The 23,657-nt window shown below is 36.9% G+C and overlaps 2 protein-coding genes across 8 annotated transcripts in view; both read left to right on the top strand.

Moving 5' to 3' along the window:
• Positions 1–1,361: 1,361 nt before the first annotated feature.
• Positions 1,362–7,098, top strand: stn1 (STN1 subunit of CST complex). 2 transcript variants are annotated; one of them, XM_055204583.2, is made up of 9 exons: positions 1,363–1,660; positions 2,025–2,120; positions 2,320–2,397; positions 4,264–4,431; positions 4,631–4,751; positions 4,861–5,011; positions 5,502–5,627; positions 6,510–6,582; positions 6,847–7,098. In XM_055204583.2, the coding sequence occupies exons 1-9, from the start codon at positions 1,525–1,527 to the stop codon at positions 7,002–7,004; spliced, it is 1,107 nt and encodes a 368-aa protein (XP_055060558.2). In that variant the 5' UTR covers positions 1,363–1,524; the 3' UTR covers positions 7,005–7,098. The 2 variants fall into 2 exon arrangements, with proteins under 2 accessions (XP_073717230.1, XP_055060558.2); XM_073861129.1 differs by lacking the exon at positions 2,320–2,397 and having other exon boundaries at positions 1,362–1,660.
• A 1,159-nt stretch (positions 7,099–8,257) lies between these two features.
• The window catches only part of sh3pxd2aa (SH3 and PX domains 2Aa), a 166,285-nt gene continuing 150,885 nt past the window's right edge, over positions 8,258–23,657 (top strand). For 2 of the 6 annotated variants that reach the window (XM_055204577.2, XM_055204580.2), the window contains exon 1: positions 8,263–8,911. In XM_055204577.2, the coding sequence (XP_055060552.2) occupies positions 8,840–8,911 (72 nt within the window). In that variant the 5' untranslated portion in view covers positions 8,263–8,839. Of the gene's footprint in view, positions 8,912–23,657 lie in introns of all 6 variants that reach the window. The other 4 variants (XM_055204579.2, XM_055204574.2, XM_055204575.2 and 1 more) reach the window with 4 other exon arrangements.

Below are 23,657 nucleotides of genomic sequence, written 5' to 3'. Positions count from 1 at the left end.
AATTTCTATTTCTGATGAACACAAAGAAGATATTTAGAGAAATTATGGTAAACACACAGCAGATAGTGACCACAGACCTCCATATTTTAATGGGTACCGTCAACTGTGTGCTTAGCATCATTTATCAAAATATTTTCTTCATCATTCATCACAATACTTCCAAAATATTTTTCCTACTATGGAAGTCAATGGACACCATTTGCTGTGTGTTTACCATTATTTATCAAAATATCTTCTTTAGTGTTCATCAGAAAAAAGAAATACAGAACAACACGAGGATGAGTAAATGATGACAGAATTTTCATTTTAAAGTGAACTATCCCTTTAATAGTCAACTTGGATAAGAAAGGTTAAGCAGGGAACTTTCTAGTTGTGAAAAAACATACAACAACGATCAGGAAACGCAATTTTTCTTCTATAAAATGCAATACGTTTACGATTTGTCTTTCATACATTTTGGAGTATTCCTGGGACTTGATTTGCAACGGAATCGTAGCGCCACCTTATGACGAATTTCGTACGTTGGCTTTTATGTTTTCTTACCTATTTCTAACACAACACGGGGTTGCACATTCTTCGATGTGTGTTTCATTTAGCAACAGTAAACATTTTCAGAACTAATAGTAAAGTAGTTTGACAGTGTACGCATGTGTCTTATTTTTTCTTCCCATAAACATAAAATGCCTAGACCGAGCAATGTCCGCTTTTATCCGCTCCTGTGATACGTCAGCGGCGCCGCCATATTGGATGTGGCAAGAGTAGCCTGCAAACAATTCTATGAATTAGAAAGCTTTTAAAACGATTAAAATTTGTGACATATTAAATATTTTTCTTTAATATGTTTATCTTAATATCAATCATATTAATATTGTAATATTATTTTATGACCTCTCTCTCTTTTTTTCTTTCTCCCCCCCCCCTTACTTTCATATGATCTTAATGTGATTTTTATTTGAATCACATGTAATTTTGACATGTTTATAATATATATATATAATATCTTAATGCAAATGACTGAACCATACTTTGTTTGACAGCTGTTTCTTGTATTTGAAAATCGCGTTTTCTGTCGCTTTAACTCATTTGCAGATATAAAACATAGATATAAACAGAAAATAACAAATAACAGCTCACTGGACTACCGTAGCACGAAGTACACGAAAGTCTAGTCTTACAGCTACCTACCAATGTCTCACAAAATAGGGAGTGATATATTAGTAAAAAATACGTTTAAAATGCAAAACGAGATATTAATATAATATAATATAATATAATCTTGCAGTTTCTAGTTAAGCCATTTGATAACTTGCTAGAGCGGCACATCACGTGTTCTCATCAATAAAGAATGAAGCGTGCCCTCAAACGTGCGCAATGAGTCTACTGCGCAAGAGCGGAAAACACAAACGCGCGGGTGGCACTGTTTTGTAGTAACTTCTTCAAGCCAAGTAGATTTTAAACTAAACAAGATAATTTATAAAAAAACAGCGAAACTAAAATGCATCTCATTACAGTGTGTGTTGTCTGATGGCCGAAAGCTCCGGAGCAGCTGATGATGATGAGTTACCGTCTATGCTGTGGGGTTTGGACCCCGTGTTCTCTGCATACTCCAAACTCTACATCGTAGACATCTTACAGATGAGAGAGTCCAGACATGTGCCGGGTACGATAAAAATCACAGTTTTACACTTTTCATCACATACTCAAAATTCTATAATATTTTCCCAATAGTGTAATATATAAATTTAGCTGGCATTTTTATATAAGGCATACTTTTTATTAAATTATATCACATTGCACATTTACTGAGGTGTACTGAGAGAGTTGTAGCCTACTAGTGTATATCTGCATATTCTACTTACATCAGTACTGTGTATTCCCTTTATATCTGTGCTATGGTAGCGTTAACGTACATCTGCAATCTGCTACATCCATACTGTTTATCTGCAGCTCCCATATCTATAGTTTTATAATGCAATACATTATCAGCACAGCTAAAATTGTAATCTAATAATGTTGTCTCCTAGGTGTTTATTTCTACAAGACTCACCCAATATTCCAGGTGGATGTACTGGGGACAGTTGTGTGCAAGCGGGAGAGAGAAGATTTCTATTGCTATGGAGGTAATAACAGGCAACAAAAGATGTTAACACATGGCCAAGTAAAGTGTAGTCAGACTTATAAATAAATTGCCTATATTTAGCATTGTCGCCTTATCAAAACATTTTAATCCTGTTAACATAATAAAAAAATGGCACTTAATAAAATTGTGATTATAACCTGGTTCTTATTGGAGCCTGTCAATTTATGTTCATCACACAGTGGATGATAGTACTGGTGTTATAAACTGTCTTTGTTGGAAAGATGAAAAATGGAGAGACCAGGGAGAACCAACTACAGGTTAGTTAAAAAATGTGATAAAATAATGTTAAATTCTCAGTTTGGTGTGTTAAAATAATGTTAAATTTTTTAAAATATACAGTAGAAATAAATATATTAATATATTTTTTATTTAATATTTTGTAATATTATATTTTATATTACAGAATATTAAATAAAAAATATATTAATAATTAACATTATTTCATACACTCACTCTAAAAACAAACGGTGCTAAATAGTACTAAAAGTGGTTCTTGGCTCGTAATCATTGAGGAACCATTTTAAAGGCGGAGTCCATGATGTTTGAAAGCCAATGTTGATATTTGAAATCACCTAAACAAACACGCCCCTACCCCAATAGAATCTGGACCTTCTGTTGATAGACCCGCCCCACACAAACGCAACCCGGCATTTGATTTGATTTGATTGGCTATAAGTGTGTTTTGGTAGTCGGCCCGTCTAATTTTCCAAAGCGTTTTTCAAAGATCGTGGACTCCGCCTTTAAGTGCCATATAGCACTGATGAAGTACCTGTGTAGCACCTTTTTAGAACCATATTGTGCAATGTAGAACCATATGTGGTGCTTTAGTGGTGCTATATGACCCCCGTATGGTTCTTCATGAATGCTGTGTGGCACAGAGAATGGTTCTTCTGTGATTGCGAGCCAGGAGCCATTTAAAGTGCTGTTTGGCACCATTTGTTTTTAGAGTGTATATGTAAGGAATAATAAGTACCGTTACACAGCGGGTGTGCATTATTTTCTTATAATTCAACGGCCCGTCGTCCATTATTCGCTTATACCACGGTTACCAAAAATATTGCTCTGGTGCCTATTTTTAAGACATTTTAAAGGTTAGACGTGCGGTTATTGGAGAAAAATCAATATATATATAATTTTTTTTTCATTCTGTCTACCAAAAACATTTTTTATTTGGATTTATTTACTAAAAGTTTTAAATGGGAAAAACGGTCAAAATAACACAAAAGATGCAGTGTTTTCAGATCTTGAATACTCCAAAGAAAACAAGTAACAAGTACAGATTCATTTTTCAACAATACAATGCTAAAGTTTTACAAGTATTTTAGGATTGATTCAAAAATGATTATTTAATGTAATAGTTTTTCATGTGTCTTGTCATGCTTTCAGTCTTTTACATTGCTGTTGTGTGAGTTTGTCACTTCTGAGGTTTGCTTTTTTCATTTTTTTTTCACGGCTGTATATAAAACACCATGTAGGGGTAGAAACAGACTGATCTCACGGAAAGTTGTGTGTTATAGGCAAGAAATATTTGAGTAATTTATTTGTGTCCATGGCACGAAATTCAGCTTTTTTCCTGCCTTGAGCACGAATGTCTTTGTCGTGTCACTTGCACAAATTTCTATAAAAAGTTTTTCGTGTCCGTTGCACGACTTTCATTTTCGTTTCATTTTATTTATTGTTTTCTCATAGTTTTTTCCTATTTTCTTACCATTGTCGCTTGAGGTTGGAATCACTTTCTGTTACATTTTAAGACATCCTAACCCAAACTCTAACCCCAACTCCAGGCGAGAATAGTTTTAAAAGCGTACGAAAAATATGTAGAAACCAATACATGAAGGAACAAACCCCAAATCTAACCCCAAGCGACAATGATTTAAAAATAGGAAAAAAAGGAAAACAATACATAAAATGACACAAAAAAGAAAGTCGTGCCACGAAAAAACTATTTATAGAAATTCATGCGAGTGACATGAAAAAGACATCCATGCTCAAGGCATGAATAAAAGCTGAATTAATAAATTAATCAAATTTTCGTGACTATAAAAACATGACTTTCCGTGAGATGATGTTGGATATGATGTGAATTTCTCTCTTAATCTTCACGTTAATTTAATATTTGTTAGGCAGAGTTTCCAGTGTATCCTCTGGAGGATTTTGCGTTGAAGATGAACTCAGACGGCTGAAGGAGGGTCAACGGAAAAGCTCCATCCTGGAGATCGGAGACCTGCTCAGGGTGCGAGGGGCCGTCAAAACCTCCAGGGGTCAAAGGGAGATCAAGGCCTCATCCTTTTGTCAGTAGACATCCACAATATGTTATTGGTTAGATGCCGATACAGTGTGAAAAATACATATTTCTTGTTCCAACAGGAACCTGTAGATGGTTAAGGAATTTATTCTTAACTAATCTGTGTGATAACAAACCGACTCAAATATAGTAACTGTTTGTATTGTTGTATTTTCTTTACTTTTGTTTGTTTGTGCGTTGGGTAGATAAAGTGGACGACCCTGTGATGGCGGTGCAGATCTCGCGTATGCTGGAAATGCCTCAGCTGTACAAGACGTGCTATGATAAGCCGGTCCAAGTACCAAGTGAGGAGCTAGGTGGCAAACAGTAAGTGAGACGGATCTGTTTTTCTGTTTTTTGGTGACTTAATACTCCAATGAAATGTGTGACCCTGTCTGTGAAATCCATGCTAAAGTCTCATAATCTTTATTTTCAGATCAGGTGGTCCCTCAAATTTCCAGTATTTGGTGTCTCGATCTGTTCTCACCCTTAAGGAGTTTCTCTCAGAGAAAGAGGTGGCCAGATTTCGACCTTATGACGTGGAGTATCTCTTACATCCATTGGTCCAGACCGCTTCAGCAGAACAGGTACTGGTTCTGACCCACTCATGTTTGACCTCCACTGAACCCTGGAGATTTAGGCAAAGGGCACAAAATACAATCTTTAGCGAAAACCTGAATGCATAATACTATCAAGAATCTGTCCTTGGTCAATGTCACTACTCCTGGCTGGCGTGTAACCGGATATAACAGCCAGGAATAACGTGTGGTAGGCACGGCAGGGGAGACCGTATTGAAATGTTTGATGGCAGCAGGCGGGACCGATCGTCATGTAGTGCTTTTATGAAATCTCCTCTGAGATGCTAGTGAGCTGGAGATTCAAGGAGAGCAACATATGGTGATGAGAAGCTCATAAACACCTTTCTTAGTCATTTATTGAGAACGTAGATAAAAAGAGTATGGCTGGAGTATAAAAATAAATAAATATTGACCTTTTCCTTTCATTACATAAACTTTACATTGAAATGGAATTTTTAAATGACATGAAAGTGATTCAAAAAATGATTTTTGTTTAAAGGAGCCGGATCAGCCCACAACGTCATTTTCCACACAAATCCGAAATCTTCTGAAAGAGACCCTGGGCCTTCTTCAGGAAGAGGGGAAAATTTTCCGCAAAGTGCGAACCCAGGATGAAGTCTACAATGTATGTACATGCCTCAGAAAATATGATGTCATAATAAGAGAAGGGGGGAAGCGGTAACGCTTCACAGAATGCTTGGCCAACAGCCATAAAATTTTAAAATACAGTTATCTTATATCCTATGTCTGGCTCTCTCTCAAAGACTTTTTTCCCCTATAAATTAGGTTTTTTCCTCCTAGGATTTTTTTCAACCCCTAGGGAGTCACCTGACATTGGCTTAAATTAGAACTCTCTTCTATATGTTACATTATTACTACGTTTTCTAGTACGGTTTAATCTTAGCCGCTGTACTATGCTACTTTTGTTTCCCCTGATTTTTGTGTTTTTCCTGCTTTTATTAATGCAAAGCTGCTTTGAAACAATTAAACAATTGAGAAAAGCGCTATATAAATAAAATTGAATTGAATACACAGTACTATGCAAAAGTCTTAGGCCACCACAACCAGCTTTGTTGTTTTAGCGCAGTTTTAATGTCCAGACATATTTATTTTTTACTCTTTTTATTAATATACACACAGAAAATACCGGAAATATGTACACAAACCTAAAAAACAAAACAATTTTCAGAACTAAATGTCTTTTTCAGGGATCAGTCAGTATTTAGTTTGACCTTTCTTGGCATTAAACAAATCTTAAGCTTTTATAAGGTGACTGAAGTAATTTGAGTAGGATTAGAAATTTGGATTTAATTTTATTTAGGTTTAAGAGATTCTGCAGTTGTCTACTATTGCTCAAGTGGAAGAGGAGTTTATCTTTAATGCCTATTATAGTGCATTTCATGAATGTGTTTTTAACTGAAACCAGAATGTTATATAACAACGAAAGCATAAAAAACTTTTTCTTTACATAGTTTCCTATATTTTCTTATTTCATTGGCCTCTCCAGGTGACGGAACAAGACAAAGATCTCCACACAGTGATCAAAGACATTTTACGAGAGGATACCAAAAGGGAAAAATGTATGTATTTTTGGATACTAGTTTTACATACTAAAGACTTTGGACGAGAAACTGCATTCCCATGCAACCAACGTCTCTCTTACATGCTGTGGCTTTCTTCTCACGGAATAAAGCAATTGCAGCTTAAATCTATATTTCCATGTCCATTTGGTCATTTGTCTTGTATTGAGCAGGTTAGTGTACAGTCATCCAGTCATTATGTGCTTGTTGAACAGCGCTCTTATGTAAAGTAAATATATGAACACATATGTCACTGTTTTGCAGATGCTGAGAAAGGATGCCACATTCTGCACATATTGTCCAGTGTTAGACAGCGCTACAGCCAAAACATGAGTCGTGAGGCCCTGGAGGTGGCGCTGACGTTTCTGGAATGCAATAGTGACATAATCAGCACAACAGAAGCTCACTACACTGTTCTGTAGCATCATTTCTATAAACATTTAAAGCAATCACGGCTATTCCCAAATCCCTGCTGGCGCATAGAACATTAACAGTTAATAAACTCTGTTGAAATTATTGGATTTAAGGCTATTTATTGTTGCCTATTTAACCTCATCTATTGCACCATGAGTATTTGAATGTGTTTCCTTGTATATAGTCTTGCTTGACTTATGATTATGCTAGTAGTGCAAAGGTCGTGGGTTCAGTTCCCAAGGGGAACATATAAATGTACAGCTTGAATGCACTGTAAATTTGGATTAAAGTGTCTACCAAATGCATAAATGTATTATATTGTTTGTACCAGAAAAAAACAATATATATTGTATTAAAAGCAAAAGATAAATAAAATTAAAGGATAAAGGAAAAGTTAATTCAATTGTAAATATTTTTTATAATTTACCTCATACCATCACAAATGTATGCTATGACTTTAGTTGAGCACAAACTAATCATATTAATATAATAATAACAAAGAAATATTCGATTTTTTCCCCACATACATAAACACGCACGTAACAACCGGTCGCGAGATTTGCGAGAACCAATGAAATTCAACGTCGTCAACGTGCGCGTTAATCACTGTTGCCACGGATACGCAACATCGATGCTAAAAAAATAATTTACAGACATATTGTTTCGCTTCAGAAGACATATATATGTATATATACATATATCATTTGGAGTCATTTGGATAATACTTTAATGATAAATATATGTGCTTTTTTGAGCTTTAATGTTGGTTTCATATAATATGACAACACTGGAACGTAAACTTTAATATTTTTTAAATGATATTCAACTCAAGAAAGTTAACCATACATTTAAGAACGCATGGTGAGTAAATTATTAAAAATTATATATATTTGTGTGTGAACTTTTAAACAGCCAGTTTTTAAAATTGTAGTTATAGTGAATGACCATTAGAGGGCGGCGCGCGAGCTATTAAATCCGCTACTGTCCATGCGCACATCTGTATCTATGCCGCTTTCTGTTCATTGCATCCTCATTGGCAGATGCCGTGTATCTATTAAACAGAAATCAAATCTCAGGCCTTTTCATTCAATCTGTGCCCATCATAATATGAGATTATGCCACAGATGTGGAGTTTATTTTGAAGCTTGCGATAATTATAGACCGTATATTAAATGTATGTTTATATTTAGCGTGTTCAGTTTGTTGCTTTATATTGTTCAATAGCTGCCCTCTAAGTTAAACGTTTTAGCCCGGACGAAAGAAACAAACAATGCCAAATTGTCTGATATCAACTGAACGCTCGTGTTTTCCTCCTTGAACTGCAACAGAGCCCTTGTCATGAAGCCCAACCCCACTGCCCAAATATCCCAGCGTGCGCGCGCGCTTCCTGCCGAGCATTGACTGCGCTCTCCAGCGAATGGACCTCGCGGTGAATGCGCGTCCCGGCGTTAATGACGCGCTCCTCTCACGTTTGACGCGAACCCCCTCCTGATTCCAGGTAGACTACAGTAGTCCACACAAAGGATACGCGCCAATCCTCAAGAAGTGTCGATTCGGATTCCACAACGGGAGTGTAGAACGCGCCTCGATTCGGATCCTGGAACGCGCGATGGAGATCAGAATTTGCATGCGGATTTAAGTTACACACCGTTGTTTAATACTCGATCTTCATATCTGTGTTACGTCAAGCAAGGGTAATAAACGGACCGTCCGGGGTGCAACAATCGTGCACGTTCATTGAAAGAGAACAGTGATATTATTCGCGCACACGCATTCGTGACTGTCCTGCGCGCAGGGAATTTATCCCCGTCTCGGCATTTGATCGCCAGGCTCCTCTTTCAAAATGCAGTTTCGGACAGTTTTGGATGTAAAAGTCGTGGATGTGGAGAAGAGGAGGAATCCATCCAAACATTACGTGAGTTGGCTACGTTTCAAACGCGAACAAGCTTTGCTTTCTGTAGACAGTAGATAGAGGGATCTGGATGGCTACAAATAACATTTTTGGGGTAATTTGAGTGTCATCGATACTCCAAAACTCTTTATAATATGCGTTATACATACATGCATATATATGCATGCATGCATTTATATGTATTATGTGTTTATGCAATATGTGTCAAGAGAGTTAGCGGTTATTGGTGACGTGTGTTTTGGTTATATCAGCTGACGTCACATTGTAACATCAGGGGCATGAAAGATCCGCTGTAAGGCTCTTACTTTCATTAAACTTTTATGCATGTTGCCCAGAGTCACACCCCCTTTTGGGCAATTTAGGCCACAACTTCACTGACAGATTTCTTATAGTTTGGTGGCTTGAAGTAGTACCCATATATGGCTGGAGTACAAGCATATGTATCCCCTGCAAAAGATGGACTCTAGGGTTTGTTTTAAATATTTATGACACCATGTCTAGCAAGCATATATATGCATATATTATGGATTAGCTATAGAGTAGCTGTATATACATTATAGATGGTACACTCATTGGATTACTTTTACATGGTGAAAATGAATTTAAGGAATTGGCTATGACCCCTTTTGCTTTGAGCTGGCATGGACTCCACATGTTTGTGCAAAACCTAATGGTCCATGTTATCCCAGCATGATTTGAGAGCATCTTAAGAGCCTTAAAGTAGCCAGGGAATGCAGACTTTTGCACAGGTGTTTAGAACGTGATCAGTGTCCTAAAACGTCTTATTTATGTCCAGAAAAACATAATGGAAAAAAGAGAAAAAAGTCCCTTACTTTCAGAAAAAAATGCTACAAAAGCTGTCACAAGACATAGTATGTACCTTTGATGTACTAATATGCACCTTTTTAGGTACAAAGGTTTATGAAGGGGTACCACTATAGGGCAGAAAGTTTGCAGTAAATATCCGGAAACATCCATGGAAACTTAATCTGGGGAATTTACGGGAATTATTTTGAAATTTATATAAACTATATCGAATACAAACATAAATAAACATTTATGTTCATAAGCAGACATGCATGTAAGGTCATATAAATTTTGTAGAATCCTGATACTTATGCCGCTTTTCCATTGCATAGTACCCCATGGGTCAGGTGGTGTCAGCTCACCTAACTTTGGCTTGGTTAGCTTTTCCATTGAGTTTAGTACCACTTCAGAGTGGGAGGGGTTATAGGCGTGTCGTTATATTTGCGTTGCCTACTGCTGTGACATCATACAAAACGAGGGCAAAATACAAAATTGACCACCACAAATACATGTTTGCACATCGCATTTATCACTTTATCATTGTGCGCAATGTGGATGTGCCACCACAAACTGCAAGGAAAACATGGGTGGGTTTTTGACACGGGTGGTATTAAAAACGTATCGGGTACTGTACCTAGTGGAAAAGCTCCCCAAAGTAAGCGGGCCTGACCCAACCGGTGGGGTACTACTATGCAATGGAAAAGCGCAATTACACTCATCAGTGTGCAGGGTAGAAATTTAACTGAAATTGCATTAAATCTTGTTGTTTTAAACATTATGCTGCTTGTTTTTTTTTTAAACTACATTTAAAGGGACACTCCACTTTTTTTTAAATATGCTCATTTTTTTGGCTCCCTTAGAGTTAAACATTGAATCCATTCAGCCGATCTCCGGGTCTGGCGCTAGCACTTTTAGCATAGCTTAGCATAATCCATTGAATCTGATTAGACCATTAGCATCGCGCTCAAGAATATTCAAAGAGTTTCGATATTGTTTACTATTTAAAACTTGACTCTTCTGTAGTTACATCGTGTACTAAGACCGACGGAAAATTAAAATTAGGCAGATATGGTTGGGAACTATACTCTCATTCTGGCGTAATAATCAAGGACTTTGCTGCTGTAACATGGCTGCAGCAGGCGTAGTAATATTACGCACTGCCAAAAATATTCCCCTTGGTTACTTTCAATAGCAGGGGACTATTTTCGGGCGCTGCATAATATTATTGCGCCTGCTGCAGCCATGTTACAGCAGCAAAGTCCTTGATTATTACGCCAGAATGAGAGTATAGTTCATAGCCATATCTGCCTAAAAATTAAATTTTTTAATTTTCCGTCGGTCTTAGTACACGATGTAACTACAGAAGAGTCAAGTTTTAAATAGGAAAAATATCAAAAATTTTTAGGGCAATGCTAATGCCTAATCAGATTCAATTGATTTTGCTAAGTAGGGCTGCACGATTTGGAGAAAAAATCTAATTGCGATTTTTCTTATCATAATTGCGATTCGCGATTTAAAGTGCGATTCATTAGTGTACAATAAAAGAGCTACATCCAGGTTTGTTGTGTGGTTTTAATAGCACCAAAGAAAGATGCTGTGCTACTGTTTATTTAAAACCTCTTAAACATTGTACCAAGTTGTCTGCAGGACTTTGCTCTTCTGCAGACAAACTTTTTTTTTATCTAAGAACATTAAAATACAATTTAACAAAAATGTATTGAAAGTTTTATTTAAAATAACATATAGGCCAATGTATTTTGGCTGTCACTACAACAATGCTTCTGACAAGCAAATGTTTAGTTTTTTCTTTTAAATCATAAGACTATACTCATCTTGTTTTACTTTTCAGGCATCTGTAATAAATGTAAATATATTAGTTATTAGAATCTATGATTTAACATAAGCAAAAAATACAAATAAAACACTGCACAGTCCTCACTGTAGGATTTTAAATGTGGAGCTGCAGAAGCTTGTTCAGTTAAGAGTAAGGAGTGATTTTAATTTTTGGTGTGTAATAAACATTTCTGACACAGAAAGCACCAGGTTACTGTCACTTTAAGACACAAGACAGCTTTAAAACTGCTCTGCTTCAATATAGCCTACTGATAAACATCCAGCTGTTTATGTTCACTAGACAAGAAAGAAAACTTAAGTTTAGTGATCACGCGTGTGTTGACTGCTCTCTGTGTGCGCGCTTCATGAAACCTCGTGGCTGTAAATATTCAAAGCGGTGCAGATGTGCGCGTGCAAGAAAGTATAATGTACCTTTTTCGTCTGCTGTGTTCCGGGCTTTAATGAAACCTGCTTATAGTCTGATGAGGCGCTTGTCATTGTTTGCGATGCATGACGAGAAACGGACGTATACACCTGTCTTTAAGTCCAACATTACACAAAAGGGAAATGTTTTTGCGCATTTCTGTCCTTTCATTTGCCGGTTAATGAGTTATAATGGGTTTTAAAAATGACTGAATCCAAAATCTGCCAACTTCATGATATTCCGCGTTGTGCAGTTAATTCCATTTGTATGCATTTCGCGATTCTGTCCGTGTTTTCCGCAATTGCGGAAATCATATGGCCGTACACTTTGTTGAGGAGTTGAACTGCTGCTCGCGCTCATGTTTTCCAAATGATGTTATCTGACGTTCAGTCAGCACCTCAGTGTTAATGCACTCTATTGGTTTAAACTGCATCAAACGTAAAATGCGCATGAAGCGAACTGTCAAAAACTGCGTACTAGATGATTGTTATATTTGATAGTTTTGAATCGAAATAATCGCAGCTCTTGCGATTGAAAAATCGCATCCATTCACATCGCGATTTCGGTTTTAAAACGATTAATCGTGCAGCCCTAATGCTAAGCTATGCTAAAAGTGGTGCCGCCAGACCCTGAGATCAGCCGTATTTTCAAAAAAAGTGGAGTGTCCCTTTAAGTTCTCTGCTATAGATGGTTTCATCGCATACACGTGCGTTGTTGCGGTTACACGTATGATCGGAACTTTACTTCAGGTCCGGTTTGTTTAATGGTCTTACTACTGTCTAAACTGACCGCTGGAACAAATACCTTGAACATAAATGTTTTGGTTTCCTAAAGATGAGGGGAGACGGCGATCATGGATCACTGTGACTGATGCGAAGGGGCAGCCGGTTTGTAGTTAACATTGTATACATTATAGTACACATTTCACAAAGTAACTTTACCTCAGTGTAGTTTTTTATACGATTTAGCTATAAAATATGACCTAATGTAATCTACTTGTTGTTTATTTTGCTTGTTATAAGAAATAAACTACTCTTAAATTGTTATTGATTCTTTGCGGCGTTTACAGGAAGTTACGTTTGTTCCGTAAAAGCCGTTTGTTTATGTTGTTGCTGAAACCGTCTATAGGCAACTCTGCATTTTTTCAAATTCCCAGTTTATTCACATTAATTCCCAAATATTGAAATTTTTTAAAATTTCGCAACCCTAGGTATTAGCCCAGTGACACCTTTTGCACTTTTTTCTGAGGGGGCGTATACGCTAAGCATATGTGCTACGTCATACAGTAAATTGGTCCTAGTTATATGTAAGTTATATTTAAGTAAAAAACCCTGCAAAACTCCATTTGGATTGATCTTAATTGTTCAATAAGTTAATTAAAACATTAATCAGCCAAACTATCTTATAATTTGTTTGTTTCCCATGTTGTTCTATCTTCATACCCTTAGTGAGCTACAGAACTGTTCTCAGATCAGCAACATCCCCTTCGCCATTGCTCACTTTACCACAGATTCGTCTCTGCACTCTCTCCAGGGAAAGCGAGATGTTGGAATATGCATGGCTTTGTCCCATAGGCTCACACATGCTCTGGAAAGAGGGTAAAAAAAGAAGGGCAGTTGTTAGGTCTCATTAGCAATGTTTGTCAAACAGCTGGCTATGCGTTCCTTATGAGAAAGAAAGAGAGGGAGAGAAAGGAGGAGGGGAAATGGGAACCTACATGCTCTTGTTTTAATCCCCACAAGTAGCCTTGACTTCCTCTCTTTCAATGGAAGCTTGGCTGTATTTAGACGCAAGAGAACTCTTTTCTTATCCTATTTGAGACAGCATTACTAGCTGATCTAGGATGCAGTGGTAAAACTGACACTCATAATCGCTTTGGACAAGTCGTCCAGGTTTGTCATCATTAGTCAGCTGAGAATTTACGAAAAATGGGAGTCATACAACGGAACAAATTTTATGTTTCCACACAGGAAGTTAACCCACAAACACTCCTCCAAAGGTGGACACCTTTTTTATAATAAAAAATGATGTGTCACATGTTTTCTCACACACACAAGGTTCTCACCAGAGACCCACAAGTCGAAATCTGTGTGACTGTTACACTGAGCCGTTTTGAGACTCTCCCCAGACAATCTGCTTCTGCCTTGACAGCTTTTGTCTATGACACATTTTCTTTGCTACTTCCATCTGTTAAATTACTGTCATAGGCCACAACAAGAAAATCACACCATGACATGTCATGGCGAGATTGTTTGTTGCGTATTGTGGGCTTCAAAACACTGTTATTGGCTGCAGAACGTGACTGAAGCCATGAACTCTTCGAGAGAGTTTGTCCAAAAGTAAAATTTCTGTCATTATTTACTCAATTTGTCAGTAAATGAAAGCATTTGGTTTTTTTAAACACCAAAAAGAATAACAATGAACCATAAATGTACTCCTTTTTGAAGCTCTCAGTTGGTAGAGCATTGCGCTAGCAGTGCAAAAGTTGTCGCTTCGGCTGTTTGTGTTTGTTTACACGCCGACACGTTTTGTGATCTTAAAAACTGAAACTTTTAAAGTTTTTTGATAATGGTGTCTTCTTGTCGTCTTTGTGTAAACTATGTAAACGTGAATCTGTGACAACAGTGACATCAAGCGCATGTGTTAAAGGTACACTCCACTTTTTTGAAAATATGCTCATTCTCCAGCTCCATTTGAGTTAAACATTTAATTTTTACTTTTATTCAGCCGATCTCTGTGCAGGAGGCGCAATGATATTACTCAGTGCCCGAAAATAGTCCCCTGCCTTTAAAAGTTACCATAGATATATACACTAGATGTCGCCTTGGGGTTCTAAGCATGCGTCAAAACCGCCGTCTCGTCATAGGAAGTAGCTAGATAAAGCTGCTATCTCCGCCTGTACTTCGAATTCATGGACGATGCTGGACTTTTGTGCTGCGTATGGACGTTAGGGCTACAAGCACTGTGCATTATAGTTGGAAAAAGTAGATTTTCAAAATGTAAAAACTTTAATATTTTTCTGGACTCAATGCTAAAGACATGTCTGACTGTTAAAACGAACCAAAAGAAAACCAAGAAAATCGCATTCATGACGATTTATGGGGATTTTATTTCCGTTACACCATTGCCTGCAATGACGCCGATGCGGGGTTCCCCTGTTTCAAGATGGCGGCTCTGTTTGACGCATTCGGTCCAATGAACTGCCGAGGCCAAGGTGACATCTAGTGTACATATCTATGGAAAGTTACTAAGGGGACTATTTTCGGATGCTGCGTAATATCATTGCAACTCCTGCAGCCATGTTACATCAGCAAAGTTCTTGATTATTACGCCAGAATGAGAGTATAGTTCCTAGCAATATCTGCCTAGAAAATCGCAACTTTTAATTTTCCATTGGCCTTAGTACACGATGTAACTACAGAAGAGTCAAGTTTTAAATAGGAAAAATGTCGAAACTCTTTTTTTTTGCGCGATGCCAATGGTCCAATCACATTCAATGATGCCAAGCCATGCCAAAAGTGCCAGTGCCAGACCCGGAGATCGGCCGAACGGACTCCAAAACGGCAAAAATCAAATATTTAACTCCAGGGGAGCTGGAAAATGAGAATATTTTCAAAAAAGTGGAGTGTCCCTTTAAAGGTAGTTCACCCTAAAATTAAATTTTTGTAATTTTCTTATCCTCATGTTATTTTAACCCTGTATTATTTTTTTCTGATTAACACAAAAGAAGATATTTTGATAAATGATGGTAAGCACACAGCTGATTGTAACCATGACTTCCATAGTAGGAAAAACAAATCAATGGAATTCAATGGGTACCATCAATTGTGTGCTTACCTACATTTATTAAAAAATCTTCTTTGTCATTTATTACAATACTTCCATAATATTTGTTTTCCTTCAATGATTACAATCAGCTGTGGGTTTACCATCATTATCAAATTATCTTCTTTTGTGTTCATCAAAATAAAAAAACTCATGCAGGTTTAGAAAAACATGAGGATGAGTAAATGATGACAGAATTTACATTTTTGGGTGAACTCTTTTATTACACTGTAAAAAGATTTTAAAAGTAAGTTACCCGGTTGCCTTCAAATTTTGAGTTGATTTGACTTGAAAATATTAGTTAAAATTTGTGTAAAAATATTGTGTCAACTAATAATCAAATCAAAATTTAAGGCAACCAGGTAACTTACTATAAAGTTGAACAAATAGATTTTGCGTGAGTATAACCACAACAACAATGGCGGCCTACAGTACTGTGTTTCTTCTGCTCAAGATTCTTAGTTTATTAACGCTTCTCCAAAAAAGTTGACAAAATTTTGGCGTTTTTATAGTCACTAAGTAGTAATAATTGTCCGTCTAACCAAAACTGCTCGATGCTTCGCTGTCTTGATTGTTTTTATCTATCGCTCTTTGCCGAATGCGTATGTGCACGGGCTTGTAGTGCTTCTTTAGGGGGCTGTTCACATGTCGCACCTAAAAACGCGTAGAAAACGCTAAGCGCGTAGGTTCTTGTCACATGACCTGCAGTGCGCTTGCAGCATTCTGAAAAGTTGAAATGTTTTTAACTCGATGTGGTGTGGACTCACCTTGAATAAAAAGGAGCACATTGCACCGCATGCGCGCCACGACTGTGTCGCTTCCATTATAAGCGTGCATACCGCGCGCCTACATTTTAAATAAAGAACTTGAGCGCGCAAAAGACGTGATATGTGAATCACTCCTTACAAGGTAACATTGACATCTATTTGCCTTGCATACCTAATACAGTGGCTTTAGTCATTTTCGGGGATCGGTGTAAACGCGGGTGTTTTGCACAGCATTGTCGACATGAAATCTTCAAAAACGCAAATAAAAAAGTTGCCTTTTTTCACTACAGCTTTGTCATGTAAACATTGCCTTAAGGAACACACATACTCATAAAATGGATAGCTTGAACCGTAAGTTGCTCTAGATGATAGCATCTGCCAAATACATAAATGTAAATGCAAAGCCATACAGTTTTGTACTGAATGGACCATTGCACACCAGGTTTGACGACACATTATCAGCTCGAGCATGTCTTGTAACTGCTTGAACGTGCAAAAGCACAAATTATTGAGAGATGCAGTGGAGAGAAACTTTGTTTTCTTTGTACCAAACACTTGGAAATCGTGTGGACTGCTTTTACAATATAGCCAGATATAGGTTTCGATTTTAATTTTTTTGTTGATATGTGATATGTTAAAGTAACCCCCTTCCTCCGAAAACCCAGAGATCCGACATTTATGTACCGCCAAAGTGCATCCTGTCATTCATCGCCTGTCTTTAATTTCCATGTTTTCATTTCCCTTCTTCCTCTCCTCCTCCTTTCTTGTTCCCTGTCCAACGTGTCATCTTGTAGCACTGAAGCTCATTGCCTCTTTCTGTAGAGTTGCTTTTTTGCTTGCCGCCAGTAGTGGAATAAACTCGTATTTCCCTCATCATAAAGAACAAATGATCCAGAGCCGCTGGTGACAACATGTGTGGGCAGAAAGTGAAGGCCCTGCCACAGAGCAGCAGGCATCATGGGAAATGGGTTCCTCTCTCTGTGTAGTTAATGTCGCCCAAAATGATCAGTTATACTGCAGGCGAATAGCGTGGGATACTTATCACAATTGCGTCATGTTTTCGGGACATTTGATGCATTCTGACAGTCTTGTTTCTATAGCATCTATGTGTAACGGATAAATTCTGGCTTTCTAAAAGAATAAAAGATGAAACATTGACCTGCTTGAAAAGCCATGTAGGTGTAATGGAGCTGATAAGTAGCAGCAAAATGTTCCTTATCTGACTATTCTATCTGTGTCGCACTGTTACCCATTCAGTAGATGATGATCTTGTGATGAGGGATGAGGATTCACTTGCGACTTTTTATTAAAAAGAATCAGTTAATAATCATAAAAGATATGTTAATAATTTTTTCAGTTGCTTTCTTAGTAAAAGCTTACAACATATAGTTGTCTTAATTGTTCTCCATTCAAAGTGGGCCTCATAGTCATAATTTATGCCGTTTGAAACACACATGATTGTTAAAGGAGCTGTAGGTAACATTGACTTCTAGTGGTTGAACTTGGTACCGCAGTGTAAATAAAAAAAATATTGGAGACGTTATTTTTCCATGACCCCCCTCTCTCGGGTTGCCAGACACATACAGAAGAGCAATTGCCGATGGAAAGTATAATTTATCTGCTAATTTATACATTTGCAATGTTTTTTGTTGTCTGCAAATTATAAATCTGCTTATGTGAATTTTTATTACTCAATATGCAGCTCATTTCGGAGGTTGCGTCCACCTGAGGTCGCATTTATGGACCATTGCTGTTTCATTTAACCCGTTATCTGGCGCTGTCCTGTGAGTTTACTTCAATATTTTGCATGTAAATTTTAATTTACAACGAAAGAACTGTTTATCGTTGGAAAGGTCTAAGTATGTATTTTTTATATTTCAAAACATTTCAGCAGTAATAATAATAATGCAGTGACGGTAATTTATTAATTTGCGACAAGAGTATGCAGCAAACAGTTGACACCTAGTGGCCGTGGTTGGTAAAACCACTAAAAGTGTAACACAAACCTCAATTTTTATAATAATTTTATGTATAAAATATATATTTTATTGCATTATTTTTATTTATTACAATAAATGTAAACTGCTATAACTTTTCTATTAGATATTTTCACCCCCAGACAAAAAAATTCCAGAGTTATTAATTAATTATGTTAATTTGACGGTGTACATAACCTTGCCACCCACTCCACTCAAAAAGGGCTGTGCCAGATAAGGGGGTTAAGCTACTGTGATAACTGGCAATCGAGTTGTCAAAAACACCATTGGGTAAATTGGCAGTCGGCAAAATCACACAGACCAAATAAAAAACAAACATTAATTAGTAGGCACATTTAAAAAAAGTTATATATCTGATATGTGAACTTGGCATTTTTTCCTAAATATCTACAAATATTCCACCACTGTAAAATGATGCAGGATATGTATAATATCACACTTTTAAGCAGTAATAATAATGCAGGGACAGTAATTTATTAATTTGTGACAAGAGTATGCAGCAAACCGTTGACAACTAGTGGCCGTTGTTGGTAAAACCACTGAAAGTGTAACACAAACCTCAATTTTTATGATAATTTTATGTATAAAATAAAATATACACTTTATTGCATTATTTTAATTTATTACAATAAATGTAAACCGCTATAAAAATATTTTTTATTTTCACCTCTATAAACTTTCATGAAAAACTTTCTTCTTTAAAACAAGACCAAGATTAGGCTTCTAGACCAAAAAAATATTATATTATATTAATTTGAAATTGTACATCACCTTTTCACCCCCTTTTCATCACCTTTTCACTCAAAAAGAGCAGCGCCAGATAAGGGGGTTAAGCAAGCAACCATAATAACTGGCAACCGAGCTGTTGGGTAAATTGGCAGTGGGCGGGATCACACTTTTTAATGTGTAAAATTATAAATGTCTAATATACTTTTAACTATTATGCTATGTACACCAAAAGTGAATTTATTCATTTACGTGAGTAGATAACATACAAAGTCAATGCAAAATGCGGGCGGTGCAAATGATGCAAATTGGACGATGCGTTTGCCGTGAACGCGTGATACTCCCCTCAACTGCATTTTTTGCGCAAGTTAAAAATGTATATTTCAGCATAAAATTCACATGATGTGTTGTCGCGCAAGCCAATTATTGAAGAGCTTATTGACAATTTTATGAAAAAATTTAGGATTATTTTCCGTTTTTCCAGTAATCTAGAGCAAGTAATGGCATGCGCATATTCACTTCGTATTTGATGAGTATATATCATTATAGCGCTCATTGGCTACACTGCTTTGTAGACATCATATGGGCAGTCAAAAAAAAAACACCCTCATTGATCAATCATAATAATATAATAGATTTTTCTGATGAATGCCTAATGTTTGAGTTTGGGAGGACGTGGCTTTCAAAAAAAGGCCGGAGCCGGAGGTGATGGTTCTGAAAAGCTGACACGTACGCTGAGTTGACACTTTTCATCTGCACTTCTCCAGGAAACAGTTCCACTTCCTGTACCATATCCCTTCTGGAAGCTGGAAATCTGTTTGTTTGTGATTGTACATAGGCAACAGGGTGGAAGAGGTCAAGAATAGATAGACATTGGCTCCGGGTCACTGGACATGACCACCACGAAATGCAAAGTAATGAGAATTGGTGTCGCAGGTTTATTTGGGTTATTCAGCCCAACTCTTGATCACAATGATTAATCTGGAACCCCCTTTCAACTCTTTTTCCTCCGTCAGCCTCGATCTACATATATTGTTTAATAAATTATTTACTGGAGGAAAATTACCCTTCAGAACCTCATTGCCAGTGGCTCCACCTACGGTTACGCAACTTAAACCAGGCAGTAAACGTTCATCCCCGGAGACGTACAGTAAACTTTTGCTCTTATGGAAATGCATTTGTAGGAACTGTAGGAGAAAGTGGGCCATACTTATTTCCATACGCTCTCTCATTCCTTTGTGTGGTTATGGTCTGTATTTTGTGTGGGCCAATGTCAGTTTTGTAGCATTTTCATTAAAATTGTATTTGCCCATGTTTAGAGTTTGAAAGTTTTGTTTACACCAGATATCACGGATACCCAGTGGCGGCCGGTGACTTTTTCGAGAGCGCACGATGCGAACTTCGTCACAACATGTATGTAGCCCACCATGTGTGTGGTTCCTTTTTTCAAAATATGTGTTCTGTGCGATGAGTGATCGTGTGTGCATCACGTGTCTTGTAAAAATATGTGCCTGCTGCAGATGCGTCTAAAGGGTTTATGATAAAAGAGGCATAATCTTATATGTAATCAGAGTTTACTGTGCCTTGCGTATATTTTGTGAATGTGAGTGTCTTTTTTATCATAAACTGTTTTGAAGTGTGTGCAGCAGGCACTTATTTTGACAAAACACGTGATGCACATGGTTCACTTGACGCAACAAACACATATTTTGAAAACGCAAGCAACACACATTATACTCCAAACACTTATTTTGAATAAGCGCCCCTCTGCAGTCACGAGCCGCCACTGCAGATACTTTATATTGATTTTATGTTGTGGAAAATTTGAAGTATGGGCCGGAGTTTAATTTTGCCGTAATGATCCGGAATATCACGACCTTATTTTCAGTAAAGGAAAAGTGGTTGGCAGTTTGTTTGTTTATTCACAATCTATTTTGCTGGCTAATGTGATGTTTTATGCGCTTGAAACAGCCTGAATGCAGATTATTACACTTGTAAAAGTGTATAAAAGATTTAAGATGGGGCATATTTTATCTATAAAGAAGACAACATATCATAAACATCTGATTTTTTCCACGTTTAAGTGCTATAAATGGGCACTGCCTTTTAAGAGCAAAGATCAGCTAATTTGCATTTAAAAGGACACATCCAAAAACGGCACATTTTTGCTCACACCTTCAAAATGGCAATTTTTAACATGCTATAATAAATTATCTATTTGGTATTTTGAGCTAAAACTTCAAAATCGTACTCTGGAGACACCAAAGATTTATTTAACATCTTAAAAAAGTCTTTGTGAAATATCCCCTTTAAAGGATTATTCTATTTTCTAAAAAAAATAAAAATAATCCAGATAATTTACTCACCACCATATCATCCAAAATGTTGATTTCTTTCTTTGTTCAGTGGAGAAGAAATTATGTTTTCTGAGGAAAACATTCCAGGATTTTTCTCATTTTAATGGACTTTAATGGACCCCAAAACTTAACTCAACACGTAACAGTTTTTTTCAACGGAGTTTCAAAGGACTCTAAACGATCCCAAATGAGGCATAAAGGTCTTATCTAGCGAAACAATTGTCATTTTTGACAAGAAAAATAAAAAATATGCACTTTTAAATCATAACTTCTCGTCTATCTCTGGTCCTGTGATGCGTCAGCGCGACCTCACGTAATTGCGTAATGTTGTTGTTTAAAAGTGCATTTTTTTTCTTGTCAAAAATGACAATCGTTTCGCTAGATAAGACCCTTATGCCTCGTCTGGGATCGCCTAGAGTCCCCCGAAACTCCCTTGAAAAAAACTGTTAAGTGTTGAGCTAAGTGTTGGTGTCCATTAAAGTCCACCAAAATGAGAAAAATCCTGGAATGCTTTCCTCAAAAAAACCCAATTTCCTCTCGACCGAACAAAGAAAGACATCAACATTTTGGATGACACGGTGGTGAGGAAATCATCTGGATTTTTTTTTTAAAACAATGGACCTAATCCTTTAAGGTTTGATTGGGTATTGGAAAAAGTGGTCTCTGTATGACAGGTGGCTGGAGGGGAGGGGCTAAGAATAATGGATGGATGATGTCACAAATTATAGTAATTTTACTATAAGAAATTCTAAAGACTAAAAGTTAAAAAAAGTAAATTTCAAGGTATAGTTAATCAAAAAATGAAAAAAATCTGATCATTTTCTCATCCTTATGTTGTTCTAAGTCTGTGTTCATCAGAAATTCATACAGGTTTGTAACAACATTATGACAGAATTTTCCTTTTGGGGTAAACTATCCCTTTAATGTAAAACCTTAAACTTGTCCATAATTTTTTTTTGTACTTGTACATCACTTTATTTTACATTCAGTACAAAAATCGCAGTTTTAAGGGTGTGAATACAGTATGGTCGGACATATGGTAGATGGATAGCATTTTATGTGTCTAGAAATAGTCTCTTTAGGCGGGGTTGTCTCGTTTTAGTGGAAAGGCCGTCTACTTAAAGCCCCACCAGTGCAGTTGAAACTTTCCTCATCTTTTTCTTTAAGACAAATCTGAAGACAGGGAGAACATCGCGAGTAAGTTTTTCTCTCTTTTCCTTTTCTGACTCTAAAGCCAACAGCTGCAATCATTGATTTTCACATTCATTTTCAAAAAATGTGTTTGTGTGCTTTTCAGACAAAGAGACTTTATTAGTAATGTGTGTTTATATAAAAAGCTTTGGTTTTATTTGAAATGCAAAGTTATTGTGTACATCTCAAAATGTCCCGTGATCAGAAGATTTAAGCTGGCATATGTTTATTTATGAATAGTATGGCAAAGTTTACATGTGGAGTTTCTTTGTCTATGGATGATGATGATGGTGTTGTCCTTTGCTTACTGCCTAGTTTCATATTTTTGAGATTATTGATGATTTACTGCAGGTGCTGAATGACTTTGTATGTCAGAAACAAATGGGGGCTTTTCTATCTCTCCTGAGAAGTTAGATTGGGATGTTTTTTTGGGTACTACTCATATATTCATGTCACTATGGCCTCCAGGTATCCAGCTGCTTTGTCTTAATCATGTTCAATGATTCTGTCATCAGATGACTGTTTTAGAAGAAGGAGGTCTCTATTGTACCGCATCTGTTTTCTTCTGTCTAAGTACACGTTGTTGGATTCTTTCCACGTGAAATTCTAGTCATTCGAGACTACTTGCAGATTTTCACCTCGCGTGTTTCCCGCTGCAATGCTTAATTTGCGGTGTAAACGCAGCATAAAGAAATGCTGCGTTGTTTTATGCTTGGATGTAGACTTGCCTAACCACTGGGTTTAAATTAACATATCAAAAAAAATTTATTTTGTAGGTGTGAGCAGTTTTTGGGGTGTATCCTTTTACATGCAAATGAGCTT

The sequence above is a fragment of the Misgurnus anguillicaudatus genome, chromosome 3 (assembly GCF_027580225.2).
Source record: "Misgurnus anguillicaudatus chromosome 3, ASM2758022v2, whole genome shotgun sequence".
NCBI lineage: Eukaryota > Metazoa > Chordata > Actinopteri > Cypriniformes > Cobitidae > Misgurnus > Misgurnus anguillicaudatus.
The sequence above is the reverse complement of the archived record's forward strand: the minus strand, read 5'-3'. Positions and strand labels throughout refer to the sequence as shown.

What these genes read in the sequence shown, in the direction of transcription:
- stn1 (XM_055204583.2), top strand. Translation starts at nt 1,525, where the DNA reads ATGGCCGAAAGCTCCGGAGCAGCTGATGATGATGAGTTACCGTCTATG. An exon ending in AGAGTCCAGACATGTGCCGG is followed by an intron (nt 1,661 to 2,024) that starts GTACGATAAAAA and finishes GTTGTCTCCTAG; the next exon opens with GTGTTTATTTCTACAAGACT. An exon ending in AGATTTCTATTGCTATGGAG is followed by an intron (nt 2,121 to 2,319) that starts GTAATAACAGGC and finishes TTCATCACACAG; the next exon opens with TGGATGATAGTACTGGTGTT.